General features: G+C 42.3%; 1 protein-coding gene across 9 annotated transcripts in view; it reads left to right on the forward strand.

Moving 5' to 3' along the window:
* The window catches only part of SNX10 (sorting nexin 10), a 76,241-nt gene that overhangs the window by 39,295 nt on the left and 15,968 nt on the right, over positions 1-20,978 (forward strand). For all 9 annotated transcript variants that reach the window (XM_001916378.5, XM_023639408.2, XM_023639410.2 and 6 more), the window contains exon 2: positions 9,404-9,450. In XM_001916378.5, the coding sequence (XP_001916413.1) occupies positions 9,427-9,450 (24 nt within the window). In that variant the 5' untranslated portion in view covers positions 9,404-9,426. The remainder of the gene's footprint in view (positions 1-9,403; positions 9,451-20,978) is intronic.

Consider the following 20,978-nt stretch of genomic DNA (forward strand, 5'->3'; position numbering starts at 1 on the left):
AGTCTCTGGAGAGGTCTCTCCTCTCACCATGATGCACCCAGAGGCTACCAGGTGAGTCTCTTTTCACCAAAGAACTGTGCAGCCTTCTTTCTGGTGATTTTAGGCTGCTCTCTGAGACGGGTGAGTTTTTACATGGGCCCTTTAAGAGCCAGATTTTTTCGGTTTTCATCTGATAGCTTTGCTGGGGGTATTCCCCACTGCAGTTAATAGCGAGTGAAGCCAGATAGTAAGACCCTCGTCTCAGTTGTGCTGAGTCTGAAGGATGCTTATAGCAGTATTGGCCCCCACTCAGGACCTCACTCCTCCAGGGAGGGCTGCGTACCTTAGGGTGGCTCCCACCCGGCCGGCTGTGAACTACGCTGCTCATGAAGGTGGCTTTTTATCTCTCCAGAAGGAATTTCTGCCTCTTCCACCTCAGTCAGGACTGTCCCTTGTTGTGGGGGTTCTTTTTATCCAATTTTCAGTTTTCTATCCAGGGTAATTTTTCCAAAAATAGTTGTAACCTGGTTGTGTTTGTGGGAGGAGAGGAGTTCAGAGTCTGCCTACACCACCGTCTTGATGAGATCTCCTGTTCCTGGATTTTAAATCCTGAATTTGGCTTAGTATCATATTCATGACCATAAATGGAACCTGTATGTTATAGAGATTAGTAAGTTAGTGGTTTCATTGTTTTATGCAATATGAACCAGTATTTTTTTAGATTGCTAATACACCTTAAAAAGAAATGTCTTATCCTGTTTAATATATTTTTTTCTTTTGTGATAAATGGTGGAAACACTTAAATGGTACCTTTATTTGTGTCTCCAACTTTAACTGATTTTCACGTTTCTGCTTGTTTTTCCATTTTGGTTTGCCTTTTTTAAGTTCTAAGATCAGACTGTGGATGAACACCTTGGGCCTGGTTGACACAAAGTTCTGCATGCTCTGCCGGCTCCCTGCAAAGTACATGGCTGCCCCACTTCAGTCCAGTTTCCATGTTTGGGTTCAGCTCTTTTTTCTTTTTCTTTTTAGTTGAGCTCTTTTGATTGCCCAAGTTGGGATCTCCCTCAACCTACCTTGAGTAAAGCGGAGCATGGGAACGCAGGAGATGTTGGACCCTCAAACCACCAGGAAAGTCACAACTCTGGGTGTTGGCACTGGCTCCAGGCAGCCCTGCAGACATCAGCAGCTGAAGCCAGCTCCTGTAATTCAGGCTTCCTGGTGGCCGGTTTCCTTAAATCTCACGACGTCTTTTGTCTACATCATGGCTTCTTTTAAGCATAAGCTCTGGGCCCTCAGAACTCTAGCTATGACCTCATTATACCGCCAGTTTCTCCTTCATCGTTTGTCAGCCTCAGATCCCAGAGAACTGCCAGGCCTCTGGTGTTTCCTAGTCCAAATAGGAGGAGGGAGCCCAGGCCCAGCCCTTCCTTCTTTTCACCCCAGGCAGTGCCTTAAGCAGCTGACTAAGCTGTATATTGGCTTCCCTGGAGTCCGATGTCCATCATTGATGCTGTCACCTGTGTCTAGGGAGGGCCCCCCCCAGGTGATACAAAGCAGGGCTACCTGTAGAGCTGCCCTCCAGCAGGATCATGGCCAAGAGCTTCCCCCTAGAGGAGATTGGGAGGGCCACGACTCCCATAGACCTGCCCAATGCAGTGCAAAGGACATAAGTAGTACCGGGAGCAGGTCTGAGAAAAACGGGCACTAAATTAAACTTTGAATTTAAAATAACCTCACTGATAGCATATCCTTATGAGATGAAAGTAAGAAGTCAGTGATTTTTTTTGTTGTTGAAACAGGAAAATTGCCGAACATCATAGGAGGAAATGAAACAAACATGGAAAGTGAAATTAACCTAGCTGTTGGGTTTTTTTGGAGGGGAGGATGATAAAAGTAATCGAGTACATTAAGTTTCACTTTTCTTTTTAAAAATATAGTTTCTGACTTTAAAAGTAACAAATGCCTTGTCATCTTTTGGAAAAATACACAAAAGAAGGAAGTAAAAATCAGTCAGAATCTCGCTTCTCAGAAATGACCCTTGTTAACTTGTCATATGTAGGCTCCAGTTCTTAAATAAAAAGTAAAGAAATAAAAACACACTTAACTCACTTAACAATACTTCTTGAATAGTCCCTATTATTTAATATTCTTCAATAACATAATTTGCAATGACTACAAGGAGATCTATTATGCAGCTCTACCATAATTTGTATTTTAGAATCTACTAATTATGGATATTTAGGTTTCCATTTGATTTGATTTTTTTTAATAAACTGCATTTTGAACGTTTTTTCATATAAACATTTTTTGCACATCTGACTCATTTTTTAAGTTGATTTCCCAAACATGGAATGATTGAGTTCCAAGAGCAGAAGCAATTTAAAATGCTTTTGAAACATAGACCAATTGTCTTTCAGAAGTGTCGACATCACTAACGTTCCTACCAGCAGCATTCAGTCCCATTTCTCATGATTCTTGCCAGCAGTGGATGTTATCATTAAAGAAAACTTTTAATTTAATAGACAAAAATATGGTATTTTATCTTTATTTGCTCTTCTGTTTATAGCAAGGTTAAACATTTTAGATAGATTATTGACCTTTTTTCAGATTTTTATTTTAAATTTTTTATTTTTTTGCTTGAGTAAGATTGTCACTGAGCTAACATCTGTGCCAGTCTGCCTTTATTTTCTATGTGGGATGCTGCCACAACATGGCTTGATGAGCAGTGTGTAGATCCACACCCAGGATCCAAACCGGTGAATCCTGGGCCACTGAAGCAGAGCATGTGAACCTGATCACTACGCCACTGAGCTGGCCCTCAAATTTTTATTTTTAATTGTGGCAAGAAACATAAAATTTACCATTTTCCCATTTTCAATAGTGTTAAGTATATTCACGTTGTGTAACAGATCTCCGGATCTTTTTCTTCTGGCCAAACTGCAACTCTATACCATTAAACAAGAACTCTCCATTTCCCCTCCCCCATCCCCTGGCAACCACCATTCTATTCTCTGTTTCTATGAATTTGACGACTTTAGAAACCCCATGTAAGAAGAAGGTGGAATCATAAAGTATTTGTCTTTTGTGACTGGATTACTTCACTTAGCATAGTGTCCTCAAGGTTCATCCATGTTGTAGCCTGTATCAGAATTTCCTTCCTTTTCAAGGCTGAATAATATTCCAGTGTATATACATAGCACATTTTGCTTATTCATTCATCTGTCAACAGACACTTGGGTTGCTTCCATCTCTTGGCTATTGTGAATAATGCTGCTATGAACATGGATGTGCACATATCTCTCTGAGATCCTGCTTTCAATTCTTTTGGATATATACCCAGAAGTGGGATTACTGGATCATATGATAATTCTATTTTTGATTTTTCAAGAAACCTCCATACTGTTTTCCACAGCAGCTGCACCATTTTACATTCCTACCAGCACAAGGGTTCCAGTTTCTCCATAGCCTCACCAATATTTGTTTTCTGCTTTTTTAATAGTAGCCATCCTAATGGAAGTGAGATGATAACTCATTGTGGTTTTTATTTGCATTTCCCTAATGATTAGTGATACTGAACGTCTTTTCATATGCTTGTTGGCCATTTGTATATTATCTTCAGAGAAATGTCTATTCAATTTCTTTGCCCATTTTTTAGTCAGGTTATTCATGTTTGTTGTTGTTGAGTTTGACCTTTATTGTTTTTGTTTTGTAAGTTGATTATTGATAACCTTTTCTCACTCTTCTACAGAAATATTCTTTGGTATAGATTTGTAAGAACTTTTCATAAATTAAAAAATATTAATCCTTTGTCATATATATTATAAATATTATTTTTATTATATGACATTTATCTTTAAATCACTTTTGAAATGTACAGCAAGTTTAAATTTTCATTTGGTCATATCTATCACTATTTTCTCAAAACTTTTTCTATTGTTTTTATGTTTATGTGAGATTGGGGAGGTGTTTACTAACCATAGTACTAGGATCAGTTCCTCTGGCTGTCCCGGAGGACTCTTTGGGGCCTTCAGTGCCCTAGGCCATTTCACAGGGCAGCGCAGTGGCCACACCATACCTGCCTGCATGGCCAGCCTTTCTTTCTCCTGCCAGGCAGGGAGCTGGTGAGACACAGGTGTGGACAGAACACAACTTCCTCCTCTGTGCGCACTGGCAGAGCCAGGGCTACAGGACTGGGTGCAGACCAGAGGAGGCTCTCCTCCTGAGGGGTGGGTGATAGCTTTTGAGAACCCCAAAACAACACAGCTCCTTGGTGCCCCTGGGAACAGCCACCCCTCTCCTCTCACCTTCTTAAATCCCTCTGAGACTGACCCGGGCACTTCAGCCAACCCCTGACTTGGGCCTTCTCAAGTGCTCGCTGGGGTTCCTACCTCACACCCTTTTCCCTCAATACCAACTTCCTTATGAAATAGCCCTCTCTAGAAGCCGAATTGTAATAGGAAACAAACTGGGTGATTGATGCCATTTCCTAAGCACAACTGTCCCTGAGTGGGGTCTCTGTAACACTAAAAAGGTAAGATGTTATTATGATGGCTCTAAGACTAGGGTGAAAAGGCAGTGGAGGAAGCAGTGTCAAAGCAAGATGGTGAGACACGGAGAGAAGTAATAGAAAGATGGCATCTTTTGTACTTATTTACTTCCTCCACACTCCCCCCACCCCCACCCCCCTGCAGTTTGCTGGCCTGTCCCCAGCTTCAAGCCCCCAGCTCTTGGGACCTGGGCACACCTCCAGAAGGGAGAAGAGATTAAGTGTATTTTATTCGAGGGTTAACTACTCCTTCTAACATAGCAAAGAAAAGAAAGATACAAAAGTTATTCCCTATAAAAATATCCTCATACCCCACCCCCTACTCGTAGAAAGGCCTTGCCCACCATGGAGCTAGTTATGAATATACCTACACTTTCTTCTAGAAGCACATGAGATTTCTCCTGGCTTCTGTGTTGGAAACACAGAAAAACATGCATATTTGGTCTACGAAATTGTATATTGTTACAGTGGGTCAATAACCGTGTAGAATTTCGATGAAACCAGTTTCATTCAGTTTAGGATGTCTTTGTGGCTTTGATATAAATTCAGATCTCATTGCATGATTAACAAATTTGTTGGATTAATCAGCCTTTGACATGGGATGGAGGAAAACCCCAAACTATGCTACTTAAATCTCAACTCCCCATTTGAATTTTAAAGAATGATATAAACCTACTTATTGTTCCTTATTTTACCATTGGAAAAAGCATGTAATCCTTTCTCACTCAACCCACATACATAGTCTGCAGGCTCCCCATCAGTTGTTTGCTTGTCAGAGAGGAGACCACCCAGAGGTAAACAGATCAAGCTTAGGATCACACAGGTTTTTTCCTGTCAATCTAAGAAAGAGTTTTATTAAGGCATAGAATTGAAAATGCAGTACTTGACTGCTCCATAGCAGGGGTCTGCAAACTACTGCCGCCTGTTTGTATAGGTAATGTTTTACTAGAACATAGCCATGTCCCTTTGATTACTTATCATCTGTGGGTGCTTTCTCACTACACGTTGCAGGTTTGAGTCATTGCAACAGAAACTGTATGGCTTGCAAAACCTCAAATCTTTACTGTCTGGCCTTTTACAGAAAAAATTTGCTGACCCCTGCTCTGTAGAATTCTATCTTAGTTTCACAAACATTTTGTATTTTATAGAAGAAATATGCCAAGGTGGAAAATGGAGACAGTTTTCTCCAGAAGTTTCTGGTTTTGGCAAATCATACTCTCCAGGTGGTGATAGAGTTGTGAAGACACATGCTGAGTCTCTCAGATGTGTCTTCATAGCTGCCATGTTTCCCAGTAGGGGGACAAACCTGTCTGTCTGTCATCTGTGTGTACCCAACTCTAACCTTAACAACAGGTTGGGGAAATCACCCTTGTTGTTTGGAATGGTGGTGAGATCTAATAATTCTTGCAAGGAAGGCTAGTGCGAAGGAGAATAAATCTCAGTGGGTAACCATCCGGGTGTGTTGTGGTTCCCTGGTGGTGCTGGGGAGATAAAATGCTCCAAAGACAGCCTTGTTGATTGTCACCTGGAGGCAGATTTCCATACTTGTTGGCATAAAAGTCTCAGTGAAGCGAGAATTCTCTATGTACATTATTATGACAGACACATGGGCTAGTCTGGGGAATTTGGAAATCTAAACAAATCTAAAATATTATAAGCCATCAGGAAGGCTTAGTTTTTTCAGGGGGCAATTTCTGATTAGCAGCTTTGGTTTGCTAAATGATAGACAAGTGCCCTTTTATCTCAAACCATACTATTGTGCTATCGTTTAAATTCCTCATCTCCATCAGTAAATGCCATGGCAAGGTCTAGTACCAAATAACGTTTTCTGTTGTTATAAAGATAGCATCTCTTCATATGTTTGCATCTGCTATTTATTTTACATGAGATAAAAATCTTCTGTAATTTATGTTGAGTCCCTATTTCTTCTGAATAGAATTATGATTAATTTATTTTAAACAATTGTTACTTCAAAAAGTATAAAATTAATTTGTGTTAACTGGAAAAATTCAAACCATATGAAAGTGTGTGGAGTCAAAAATGAAAGTGTCCCCTCCTCCCCATTGCACTATCCAGATTTAAAATATTGAAGATTGACCATGTGGTTCTCTGGGATGTTTTGGAACAGGTTTAAACTTTTCAGTTTCCAACCTTCATAGTCTGACTTGGTCTGTAGCATTTCAGGTAGCCAACACCTTATTAGAATTGCTGAGTCCTGCCTGAGTGGGAAAAGCTCAAGCGCTTGGGGAGAATTAAGACCCAAACTATGAACTATTTGCTCATATCACACAGGCATGGAGGCAGCTTCGGACAATGGAAGGAACAGGCTTGGGAAGCAGACTGGCTTGAGTTGAAACTGGACTTGCGCTCTCTCGCTTGCTGTGTGATCTTAGGCAACTTAATCCATCTGACCTTCTATTTTCTTAGCTGTAAAGTGAGGACACTCAAATCTCCCTCACAGAATGGCTGTGAAGTTTCATTACACAAGGAAACACAGATCTGCTGTGTTGGAGAAATGTAGTCAATTGGGGGAGACAGAGAATATACAAATATTATAATGCTAGTGAGGTTGATGTTGACAGGGAACCATACAACACACTGTATAAGGGGCCGGAGAGCTGGGTCAGGAGAGGGGAAGTGATTTCTGAGCAGAATCGTGGAAGAGGAGTGGGAGTTTGCAGAGGGATCTGAAAGGGGTGAACTCATGAGGGCAGAGGACCCACCTGATCAGTGTTTTAGCTGTGTGGAGCACCGAGGTGTGTGTAGGAAACACAGCCTGATCCTGAGATGGAGGCAACCCATGGTCTAGCTTTCATCCAATGCAGGAATCCCTTCAATAACCCAACTCTTGATCTGTTCCTCCTTCCAGCCTCTACCCCTTTGCACCTGCTAGCCCCTCTGCTTATGTCTGTCTCCTTTTGCTTTCCTGGCTAAATTACACCATCCTTTAGGCATCAGCTTAAGTGCCACTTTTTTAGTAAAACCTTCCCTGACGACAGTCTTCCTCTCTCCCCCCAACCCCCATTTAGTCTCTCTATTCATATAATAGGGTGTCCTTTCCTTTCGTATTATTTCCACAGTGTTATTATGAAGTCATCTTGTAAGCTCTGAGTCTGCTCTGCATTCCACTGCGTGTCCCACTCCTAGTCTAGCACATGGCACATCGTGGAAGCTCCATAAACATCTGTTGAGTGAATGCATGAGCAAATGCATTCCCTCCTCCCCAATTATGACCCCAGACTATCTTTCCAATCTAATCCCCACAAAGCTTCTCTGGATTAGCTTCCTCTGGCTGCCATAAGAAATGACCACAAACTCGATGGCTTAAAATAACAGAAATTTATTCTGTCACTATTCTAGAGGCCAGAAATCCAAAGTCAGGGTGTCAGCAGGACTGTGCTCCCTCTGAAAGCTCTCAGGGAGAATCCTTCCTTGCCTTTTCCAGCTTCTGGTGGCTTCTGGTGACCTTGGCTTGTGGCAGCATCACTCCAATCTCTGCCTCTGTCTTCACATGTTCTTCTCCTCTGCGTGTGTCGTTGTTTTCTCCTCTTCTGTCTCTTATGAGGACTCTTGTCATCGTACTCAGGGCCCACCTATATGCAAAGACCCTTTTCCAACTAAGATCACATTCATAGGTTTCGGCGATTAGGATGTGGACAAATCTTTTTGGTGGCAACAATTCAACACACTCCACTCTCCATGAACCCTTTCCCTCAGCTGAGCTGGCCTGGTCACCCTCTCTTGACTCTCCATCACGATTTTTTCCATTGTCTGTGCATGCCATTGTCACACCTCTGTTCCTCTTCTTTTCGTGAACATGGAAGTTCCCCCGTTCTCCGTGGGTCTCCTGCCCACTCCGGGTGAAAGGAACTTCTCTCCCCTTGGAAACCCGCCTGCTGCTCCTGGTGTGGTTTGCTCACCTCCTGCAGGACCTCCTTTCCTCTGCCTGCGATGGGTTACCTCCTCCCCGACGCCGTGTGGGACTGGAGGCCGGAGCTAGTGCTCTTGCTTCCTCCTATTCCCTGCAGTGCCAAGGACCTTAGTAGAGACTCAGAAGATATTTGTGGATGATAATAATTATCTGGAAAATGGGGTCAGACTTATATTATCAAGATAAAGGCAAATAGTAGTGACCACACAGCCATAGCCACTTTTCAGTTGCAAGAATGCATACGCGAGCATATAGTCAGGGGGTTTTAATTTTTTTTGTCAGGGAGTAGGTGTCAAGTCCAGCGGGCTTCCACAATAAATGAGGGTTTAAAGAACAATAGACAACCCCAGGGCATGTAGGGCCTGGAATCAACCAACAGGCTGACTGCTCTGACTGGGAGGTCAGAGGCAAGGTCCTGACCTTCATCCCTCTTGAGGCCACGCTGCCTCATATCTCAGCTCTGGAGTAGTTTAAATATCACAGGAATGACCTGTTCCTCGAAAGTTCGGGTTCTTGGTAAAACGGTCAGGGCTGTTCTCATTGGTGGATCTCTCTGGGCATCTTTTCCATTCTCTTCGTCTCACTGCCAGCCAGCTTCCCCTACTACCCCTCATGGCCTCTCTGCTCCCCCACATTTGCAGCCTCCTCTGATTCACCAAGGCTCCAACTCCAGCCTGACTCTGCTGGCCTTCCAGTCTGAGGGCCTGCCATCATCTAACTGCCTTAGACGTGCCGTGTCCCAAACTGCCAGTGCCCAGTGAGGACCGATGTTCGCCTTGGTCCGGTCAGCAGTGGACAGGAGGGAGGGCGGAGCAGAGGCTCACCATTCAGAGACTGTGGGCGGGCCGGCTCTCTTGGGGAATTTGGGTGGGAGGCCATGAGAGGCATTATCTCCCTCAGTATGGAGGTTCCACATCACTGAGTATTGGTATCTTATTTTTCAGATTGATCGTGTCCTGTGCTGAAGATGTTTCCAGAACAACAGAAAGAGGTATGTCATCACAAATCCAAAAATAAATAACCCATGCGTTTTGACTCACTGCAGATTAGTTCTTCATTCCCTAGCCATAAATCTGTGGTGGTGAGTCAAGATACTGCAGGGCTCCTAGCGGAGCACTAACGGGATGCCCGCCCTCCTGCCCCACTGCCGCCATGCCCCCACTCCCCAGCCATGCAGCATCCTTGGCCCTTGTTCTTTGGTTCCAATGTCTGAGCTGTCTCTCAGCTCACTCCCACCCACTGCTTATAAAACTGTCTTTTTCCATGACTCGCAATTCTCCCAGGATCTACCTCCCACCCTTTGCTTTGAGCAGCCTCCCTCCGACCTGCTTTCTTGGTTTTCTACTCAGTTGCCTCATATCTGAATTCCCCTCCCTTTGGTAGTAACCCGGGGAACTGTCTGCCATTAGTTTCAGTTTTGCCCTGCTTGTTCCCTCTTGGATCTCTTGGTTTGGTTGCACACAGTCAGGGAAGGCTGAACCCGGCCTGGCCTCTCTGGCCTCCAATCGCAGCTTCCTGAGCTTCTGTCTCCTGGGTGGAGGGTAGGACAACCACCACACCACCCCTTTGTTGAGAGGCCCTCCCTTGGAAGTACCCGTTTGTCCTGCTCTGCCTGCTGTTGGACCACACAGGTCGTCACTAGGTGAGCCTAATGAAACTGAACAGCAGCACACGGGCCTTTGTAGGGAGTGTGCACACACGTGTACACACACGGACAGGCACAGATACAGTCACACGGCCACATGTCCGTTAGCTTACCTTGCCCAAATTTAAAGCACTAAAACAATCCGTTTCAGAGAATTCATCCAGAAACTTCTTTGCTAGATCTCACATCCCTTCTTTCAGCCCTGTCTTTGGGTTCAGGTTCTCCTCAGTTGTCCAGCCCACTTCCAGCTTTTAATTCCAGGCTGGGCTCCCCTATTCTTGAATGCAGTGTTTTGGTTTGTTTTTTAACTTTTCTAAATTGGGTACAACATATGTACCATAAAATGCATAAAATGCCCTAATCTCAGTATATTTTCACTATGTATATACCTGTGTAACTAACACTTGGATCAAGGTATCAATGTTTCCAGCACCCCAGAAAGGACACAGCACCCCTGTGTCCCTTTCCAGTCGGTCCCGCTAACTTCCCCCCACAGAGGTGACCCCACACAGTACCAGACCAGGTATACTTTTTCCCTGCCCCTGTGTTAAACAATACCGGGACCACACTGTTTGCTTCAGGAAATACCTTCTCTGTGAAGTTGGCCAAACTGCAAGCCCCCACAACTGCCCTCACTTCTGACACCAGTTACAAGTTTGGGTTCCCAGAACCATTCTCCGTTTTGATAATTCATGAGAAAGACTCACAACTCACTGAGAACTATTATACTCACGGTTATGGTTTATTACAGGGAAAGGATGCAAATTGGAGCCAGTCAAAGGAAGAGACGCACAGAGAGGGTTGGGGAGGGGTCCAAATGCAGAGCATTTGCGGGTGGTTCTTTCCTTATGGAGTTGATGGAGTTACCCTCCAGCATCAATGTGTGACAATATGCATGGAAGCTTGCCCGAGCCTTTGGTGTCCAGAGTTTTTACTGGGGCTCAGTCCTACACTGCCTGTGTGGCTGACCTTTCATCTCCACTCCTCCTGGGATTGGGCTAAGACCTTTAGTCTCCAGTTCCTCCAGAGGTTGCAACTGATACAGTGTGGCCCTAAGCTCCTGTCATTTTCACATTGTTAGACTGTCCAGTGGCCAAAGCCTAGGCAACCAAAGATACTCCTGCCAGGCAGGGCATTGCAGGGACCTAGAGATCAGTTCCCAGGAGCTGAGGGCAGAGGGCAGACCTCCCTTTGGGTAAATTGAATTCTTCACTACACACCTGCATCAGTCTAACCACAGACAGGCTGTGCCGAGGGAGCGGGATCTTGGCAATTGCTGGCACTATTCTAAAGGCACTTTTTTTTCTTCTGGGGAAGATTGACCTTGAGCTAACATCTGTTGCCAATCTTCCTCTTTTTCTTGAGGAAGATTGTCACTGACCTAACATCTATGCCAATCTTGCTCTATTTTGTATGTGGGATGACACCACAGCGTGGCTTGATGAGCGACGTGTAGTTCCACACCTGGCATCTGAACCTATGAACCCTAGGCCACTGAAGTGGAGCACGTGAACCCAACCACTACACCACTGGGCTGGCCCCTCCAAAGGCACATTTTGGGTTTCTTTTATGCTTTTTTTTTTTTTTTTTTGGCGAGTAAGATTGGCCCTGAGCTAACATCTGTTGCCAATCTTCCTCCTTTTTTTTTTTCTCCCCAAAGCTCCAGTATGTAGTTGTATATCCTAGTTGTAGGTCACTCTGGTTCTTCTATGTGGGATGCCACCACAGCATGGCCTGATGAGGGGTATGTAGGTCTGTGCCCAGGATCCAAACCGGTGAACCCTGGGCCGCTGAAGCAGAGCGTGCAGGCTTAACCACTTGGCCACGGAGCCAGCCCCTAAAGGCACATTTTAAAAGTTGTTCTCTTGGGGGAAAAACCTACCAATGAAAGCAACAAAGACGTTTTTTTAATGAGAAGAAGTTTTTTTTTCTTGATTGGTTTAATCACTTGATTTTTATTATAAACTCATTTCAGTTACTAAAAACTAGACACAAATTTTAATCAACTACATAAAGAAAGCATTTTATTGACCTTGCAAAAGTCATTTATTATAAATAACCATATAATAATATTACAACATTAAGGAATTTTAAACTGGAAAGTTCTTCAACTGAAAAGGGAAGAAAATACCATAAGGAGAAAGAGGTATAATGTTTAGAAATTTACTCTGTCATCAAGAAATACGCATAGCGAGGCTAGATTCTGGATGTACTGTAATAAACTACTGTTTGTCACCCATCAATCCATCTTCTGTTTAGACGCTTCGTATGATCTGCCCCTGCTTCTTTCTTTGGGCTCATTTTCTACTCCTCGCTCCACCCCAGGACACTTCTCATTCCTTATTTTGGAGCTTGTTTCCAAGACTTGAATGCCCTATGCACTCTTGGCCCCTGGGCTTTCACGGACGTTTTTCCCGCTGCCTGGAATAATCTCTCTTCCCCCAGCCTTCACACGTTGACTGGCTAACTCCTCCTTAGCCTTCAGGCCTGAGCTTACAAGTCAAGAAGAGGCTTTCCTAAAGCCTCTATTATGAAAGGTATTTTTATCTCACCGCCTACACCTACACCGACAGCACCCTGTGGTCAATGCCAGTTAGAAGTTGAGGAGGTTTCAGTTGAGCTTTTAAATATCCTAGTGGCTGGTTGTTGGTTAGTGGAAAATATTTCGGGTCCCACCAAACTGCATATGTAAGGGCTGAATGCAATATCACTGATTGTTCTAGAATCCAGATCAAGGGGGCGGTGTGTGTGTTGCAAGCAGTTTCCACTCGGTGCCCACAGTAGACATTACTAATTAATCATGTGGGTGGCCCATGAATTGAGACCTATGTACCATTCTTGTACAAGATTTGGACAACCCAGGAGTGATATCTCAGTTCTCTCTAATGGGTAGTACCAGCCTAGGAGTTTGGTAATTTTTTTTTTTTTAATATTTGGAGAGTGAGGAATCAACCACAGTCTCTCTTGTTAAAATAGCTTTATTACTGTAATAAATCTAGACCGAGGAGAACAGGGAGTAAGAGTCTCCCTTGTTAGTTAAACATGTTCCATTTGCACATTGGCTGGAATTCCTGGGAGAGCAGTATCCAGGCTGATGGATCTTCCCCATAAAAAGGCCTTGGCATTGGGCCATTGTAAAATTAAAATGAATCCAGATTCATTCATGCATGCAACTTTAATTTACAATTAAAATATTATGGTTACATATTTTAATAAGAACAATTAGATGGACCCAACCGAATCAACTCTTCTGTTTAATGAGACAGAACCCAGAACCCTAATGAAAAGGCAGGTGGCTGTGACAGGAAACACGTTTCAGTGTCTTTTGTGGAGTCAGGCATTTCTATTCTTTTTATATTCTAATGTCCAGCGTGAGCAGTTTGATTTTTCTACATTACTGAAGACCCTTGCCTCCAGGCATGTTGAGCTCATCTTCTGTGATGTGTGAATAAGCAGTTTCTTCCTGCCGGACAGTCTGTTTCATGGAGTCTGACATGCTAGATCCTCTTCCCTCCAAGGAACAGAGTTACCTGGTGTAAATGGGACAGTCCTACCTGTGTGATGTAACTGGAAGGGTGGGCTGAAACCCCTTTGTGTGTGTGTCTGTGTGGGGTGTATGTCTCCCCCGCTTTCCTAAATCGTGATGGCTAGATTCTACCTTTAGAAACTTGTATGTTTAGGATAAGGGATTTTTCTCCTTCAAAATGTTCATACTTCATACTGGATGTAACAGCAGCTACCAGTCATTCACACCTTAGTGACAATAAACCCATCAGCTCCAGGGGCAGGGGATACCCTGAGTAGAGCAGACCCAAGGAGGCCCGGGACAGCTCTAGGCACCAAGAGGACCCCAGCATCCAGGGAGGAGACAGATCCCTCCAGGGAGAGGTGGGAGGGATGTGCTGCTGTTTTGGATGTGTTGGCTCTAAGCTTAACACTTACGTGTTCGAGATATGCTTATGCTGACTGATGGTGGCATTTTGATTTGGGGCTTGCTCTAGGAAAGCATGGTTTTGATGTTGGGAAACTGATTGGAAACTGACTAGGCTGGAACCAAAGAATATCGTTAAAGAATATCCCAGAAGCAAGGCTTCCTCCTGGTGTCCTGTGATGCTGGGGACTTTGAAGGGAAGTGACAAGACAAGACAAAACACTCTTATCACTCCCCGAAACTAAATTTGTTCTTCTTCCTTCCTCCTTCCCTCCCTGCCTATGTGATGTGTTGTAATAATCGGGGAAACTGGGTGTGGGATATATGGGAATTCTCTACTATCTTCACAATTTTTCTGTATATTTAAAACTGTTCTAAAACAAACTGTTTTTAAAACAAATAATGTTGAATTATGTATGCTCACATATAAAGATTTCTAAAAGATTGTGCAGTGAATAAACGCAAGGTACCAAACAGCACTTATAGCATGTTCCCATTGTGTTAAAAATTATATGTGCCAATTATATATATAATATAAAATATGTATAAAAGTTCTGGATTGGTGGACAAGAAACTGGATGTCCAGTAGGAGGGGAGACTGTATTTGAAATTTCTCTCTCTCTCTCTCTCTCTCTCTTTAACCGCATATGTTTTATTTTTATAATAATGGAAAAATCGTATTTTTTAAAGGTAGATAAATATGAAGATATCATTATGTTAATGGTATCAATACATGTTGAACAAATGGTTAACATTTTCAGATCCATATTTCTGACATACTTTCACTTTCAAGTACCACTTTGTCCCTTTCATAAAGCAATCTGCTTGGGATGACTTCCCTCCCTCCCTTCCTTTCTCACTTCTTTTCTTTTTTCTGGTTTTACCTTTTTATTATGAAATTTTAAACATACACAAAGTAGAGAGAATAATATAAAGAGCTGTTACGTACCTAAGGGTTCAACAATTAACACATTATTAATTCATGACCAAGCTCTCTCCCCTCCCCCACCCATTTCCTCTTGCTACCACATAGTGAATTATTTTGAAACAAATTCTAGACGTTGTGTAATTTCTCTGTTAATATTTCAGTCTGCATTTCTAACAAACGACCCTTCTTAGAAACAAACCACATTATCACACCTTAAATAATTAACATTAATTCCTTCATACCATCAAATTTTCAGTCAGTGTTCAAGTTTCCCTGATTATGTTGGAAAAAAATTATATATTTGGTTGTTCCTATGATGCCAAATAAGGACCACACATTGCATTTGGTTAATATATTGCTTAAGGTCTCTTATTCTGCCATTTTCCCCTTTGCAATTTCTTTGTTGAAGAAACTGCATCTTTTGTCCTGTAGAGGTTTTCACATTCTAGATTGTACTGATTGTCTCCTTGTGGTGTAGTTTAACACGGGTTGGCAATTATTTCTCGTTGCAAAAGGTGAGTTTTTTCCACTGCACTTTTCCTAATGTATTATGAGATACAAAAAGGTAACTCTCCTTAATTTTGGACGTTACTTGTGTAAACAAACTTGTGACATCACAAACTATTGTAAGTCATGTAAAAGGCGGGTCTAGCTGAATGTCATCCACAGTTATCTATCCTGAAGAAGGAAAAGCTTTCTTAAAAACCGTCATTCAAAACTGCCAGAGCATGGCATTTCAGCCCACTCCAAGTAAGAAAGTGGCAAGGAACATCTTTTGTAGTATGTCTTTTAGGTTATTTGTCATAACTATTATTAGAAAATAAAGGAAGATTACATGATGGATTCCTTCTGCCTTTCAAGCTTGTTATTTGTAAAGAATGTAGTGTGTAAAACAGGCTAAATTTTAGTTTTGAGGTTGTTTTGTGGAAGTCCTGACTAGAACCCTGGTGAAGAGGACACTGGTTAAATTCTGTCGTCATTAGCTGGGTAGATCGGGGCCTGGCAGAGTCGGTGCTCAGTACATTTTAATTGAATGAATGAATGAGCGAATCTCCAGTTTAAATACATAAATATGTAAAACTACTTTAGAATAGGGAAAAAAATGTCCTGAGAAAGTGAGCACAAAATGAAACGTTTTCATTTTTGTGATAGAAAATTCTCATCAAGGCTACAGAAAATTAAGACTCACTAACACCCAGAAGAGTCTGCTTTATTAGCTTTTGTCTCTACTCATCTTATTGTAATCTGAGTAAATATTTTTATAATTAGCACTTAGTTATGTTTACTATAAAGATTAAGCTAAACTACAGTGGAAATTAGAAAAGTACATCTATCAAAATGGCTGAAATAAAAACAGTGACGGTAGCCCTGGACTCTGTGGTGGGCGTGGAGTGATGGAGCAGTGCGGTGCTCATTTGCATTTCTCTAATGGCTGATCAGGCTGCACTTCTTCTCAGGTGCCCGTTTGCCAGCTGAATGTCCTCCTTGGTGAAATGTCCATTCATGTGTTTTGCCGATTTTCTAATTGAATTCTTTGGTTTTGTAAAATATTGAGTTTTGAGAATTCTTTATATATTCTAACACAAGTCCTTGGAAGGGTGAGTGATCAGCAAATATTTTCTTCCAGTCGGTAATTTGTCTTTTCAACTTCTTCACAGAGCCTTTTGCGGAGCACAGGTTTTTAGTTTTAGCGAGGTGCAGTTTATCACTGTTTCCTTCTGTGGGATTGTCCTTTTGGTATCAAGTCTGAGACCTGTGCACCTGGTCCTAGGTCCCAAAGATTTTCTCCTATATTTTTTTCTAAACGTTTTATGGTTTTATGTTTACGTTTAACTCTATGATCCATTTTGAGTTAGTTTTTGTATAAGGTGCAAGTTTAGGTTGAGGTTCATCTTTTGGCCTGTGGATGTCTAGTTGCTCTGGAATCACTTGTTGAAAAGGCTATCCCTCCTCCACGGAGTTGTTTTTACCCCTTTGTTAGAAATCAGTTGGGCACGTTTGTGTAGGTCTGTTTCTGGGTTTTCTGTTGCGTTGACCTGTGCACCTCTGCCAGTCCCACACTTTCTGGATTACTGTAGCTGTATGGTAAGCCTTAACGTCAGGAAGAGGGATTCCTCCCACTTTGTTCTTTTTCAAAATTGTTTTGGCTATCCTAGGATCTTTCCTTTTCCATGTGAATTTTAGAATAAGCTCATCTATGTCTTCAAAAAACCTTTCTGGGACTTTCACTGGAAATTTATTAAACCTATAAATCAGTTCGGGGAGAATTTCTCTCTTTACTATGTGGAGTCTTCTAATACATGAACACAGTATAGACATATAAGACGTAGACAGAGAAGTATATTTCTTTCAATAGCATCTTGTAATTTTCAGCATATAGAACCTCTATGTCTTTCATTTTTGAATCTTATTTGTAATCAATTGGTTAATTAATTCTCAAACATTTCATGAGCACTTACTATGTGCCTGATGCCAGAAATATAAAAATGAAATACAAAGGCTTTGAGAGGCTAGTGGGACAGAGTTTCAGAAGAGCATGTTGTTTGAACTGATATTTTAGCTAATAGCAAAGAAGATAATTTTTTCCCCTCCAAAGTAATGCAGTTACAGTGAAATTGGAAATTACCTGAGATTTATTATTGCTAAAAGAACCGCTATATAGAACATATTTGAGAGCACGGCTTTGGAGCAAGGGGTACCTGAGTTTGAAACCTAGCTCAGCCTAGTGGCCATTTGTCTTTGGGTCAGTTGCTTAAGCTTTAGAAGTCTTATTTTTCGTATCCGTAAAATGGGATGATAATATTACTGACCTCTTAGGATTGTTGTAAAGATTAAAAGAAAACATGTAAAACACATATCACAGTGCCTGGCACGTGTCATTGCCCTGTGCAATACAGTTATTTGTATTGTTAATTTTATCTCATATCAGGGCTAAGGAAGAACAGATGAGGTGGATGGATAAATGGATTAAGGGTGAACCCAGCGTGGGAGTGGGGAGGAAAACAGGGTACATTGAAATCAAAGACTGATTATTATAAGAAAACACAGGAATTAAATTTTCAGAGTCTAGCAGTCTGTCTCTCATCAGCAGCCTGTTTTCACGTGGAGAACAGTAGGGCTCAGTTAGTTTAAATTTTTAATTCTACTCTGCCTGGCTTCTTCCTTCATACTAGATATAGTCATTAGGCCCTAGAAGTCATTAAAGTGTTTAATAAGGTTATTAAATTGACTAACTGCTGTTGCTGAAGCAATTTTCATAGGAAATCCATATGATCCTAGGTATGGAACTCGGAGCTGTCCGCTGTGGCTGACAGGCTGTCAACATTCCTTTGAAGGATGGTGGGCAGCATCATGAGGGATGCGTCTAATTAAGAGATTATAGGTGAACCTTGGCTTCCTGTGTGTGCTGTTTGTGGCTGGAAGTGTGGTGAAACTTCACTAATTCCTACTAATTGCAGGGTGGGGGAGGGGAGGCCCATCTGAACTGTAGAATATTTTAAATGTACTTTTATTACTTTCAAGTACATATTTTAACTTCAACTAGGCAAACAAATTGTTGTCTGGTATAAGTCTTAGGGGACCCAAGTTATTGAAGCTATCAGAATGATTTTCAATTATTTCTACGTAAATAGGTGCTTCCGGAGTTCTTTAGGGTGTTGAAAATTGTTTGTTCTCATCGATCTTAAACATGGCTCTCATAGCCGTATGCTGTTGATTAGCACACCCTTAGAGGAAGGGATTTGTTCAATTAAGATAAACTTTAGACCAGCTGCTAAATAACTTACCGTTAATTCATGGCATCTAAGAACCTAAGTGGATGAGGTTTTTATTTCAATCGAAGTTTGATCTCTTTTTTCCTGAGAGCGGTTCGTGCGTTCCTGCAGGCATTCATTTATTCATTAAGTGATATTGATGGAATGCCTTGGATGTGCCAGGCACTCAGGTCATAGAAGACAGCCTGAGCCACCCTAAAGGAGCTTGGCATCTGGTGGAGGAGGCCTGCAGGTAATTACAGTACAGTAAGGCATGGTGGGTGGGGACCATGCCCAGGGTCTGCCCAGAGGCATCAGGGGCATAGAAGAGGCTCAAATTAATCAGACTGGGTGAATCGGAGGATTTCCAGAGGGATTCCAGAAGGATTTCTAGAGACAGAGTTGCATTTTCAAAAACGAATTGGAGGTAGCAAAAAATAAAAGAAAGACGACGACGACGACGACGACGACGACGACGATGAGGAGAAAAGCAGAAAGTGGGGTGGGGACAGCAGTCCAGGCAGAGAGGCATGGAGGTGTGAAATGGCATGGTGTGCGTGGGGACCTAAGCTTAGCCTTTGGAGATAAGTAGAGTGAAAATCATGAAAGGCTATACTGTGCTAGCTAAGGAGTTTGAACTTGATCTTGAAAGTTGTGGGGCAGGTTTTGAAGGATTTTCAGCAGGAAAGTACATCATCTGATGTGTTCTTTGGAGCCATTCTTGTCTTCATGTGGGGGGTGAATTGGATACAGGCCCAGAGATCAATTAACAGCCCTTGCATTATTGTTGGGTAAGTGGTCCTTGAAGCAAAGCCGTAGCAGAGGGAGTAGAGTTGTGGGTGGTTCAAAGGAGGGTAGATCTGCAGGACGTGGTCAGTGCGGATTTGGGAGGTAAGTCAAAGAGAGAAGTCTGGAGGAACTGGCTCTCTGGCTGGGTTTGGGGGATGAGATGGGGAGCAGCGTGATGTGGGAAGGATATGGCTCTGTGTGCTCGTGGGACTTCCAAGTGGAGCTGTCTAGGCAAGAGGCTGGATCTGTGGAGAGATGGCTGAACTGGGGTGGAGATGGAATCATCAGCTCCTTCTGGGCGCTTGAAACCATGTGTTTGCATGTGGTAACCCTGGAATTGCAACAGGGTGTGAAGAACAGCAGCCTGGTTGGCTCTCAGGGCCACAGCAATGTTTAAGAGAACGAGAAGGAAGAAAGATCGCCATCCACAAAATAGTGATATTTAGCACTCCAATCAAGTTAAAGATTTTCAGGATTGAAAAAAGATTTGGAGTCTTAGCACCATAGTTAATTTCAAGTGTGCATTTAAAATGCATTGCTGTGTTCTTAGAAGACTTTTTTTTTCCAGCATGGTTTTGGAATATGTATTCAGGGCCAGCCCTGGTGGCCTAGTGGTTAAGTTTGGCATGCTCCACTTTGGCTCCCCAGGTTCGGTTCCCCCAGAGTGGACCTACGCCACTCATCTGTCAGTGGCATGCTGCAGCGGGGGCTCACACACAAAAAGAGGAAGACTGGAAGTGCATGTTCACTCAGCGCCAGTCTTTCTCAGCAAAAAAAAAAAAAAAAAAAGTATATATTCTACATACCCTTCCCTATGTAAAGATTAGACTTAATGAGTAATAATAATGGTAGAGTCTGAGAATTCCAACCCACTGAGATGAAAAGATTCTTTACTGTAATTTGTCATTGTCCTTTTACAAATATTATGAAGGGCTTGCTCTGAGCAAGTACCGTGACATCTTTAGGTCACTCTGCCTTTTGCTGAAAAATTACAGTGTTAGAGTGTTTGCTCCTGGGTTCCTAAATTAATAATTTGTACTTAAAAAAAGATATACAGTTGGTTTAGCTGTTTTTAATTGCTTATTACCAATGTCTGTTGGTAGACTTTAGTGCTTTGGGTTAAAAGTGTTTTCCTTTCTATGTAATAATACTTTACATTCATGTAGCACTTAAAAATTTCCCACTGCTTTCACGAGAATTTTCTAATTTGATCCTCCCAACAAACGGCTGAGATAGAGTGGGCAGATGTTATTCCCATTTTCCAGATGTGGAAAGAGAGGCTCAGTGAATAAGTTCATAATTTAGGAAGTAGGTGCGCCAGAATTTACCCGTGTTCTTGTGACCATGATTTCAGTGCTCTTTCCATGAAAAGGGACATGTTACTGAAAGCGTGTAGGTTAACAGTTGGGCAATCACAAACAAAACAGGAAGGCAAAGCCCTGATTATTTTCAGAACTATTTGTTATTGCTACCC

This window comes from Equus caballus, chromosome 4 (genome assembly GCF_041296265.1).
Source record: "Equus caballus isolate H_3958 breed thoroughbred chromosome 4, TB-T2T, whole genome shotgun sequence".
Classification (NCBI taxonomy): Eukaryota; Metazoa; Chordata; class Mammalia; order Perissodactyla; family Equidae; genus Equus; species Equus caballus.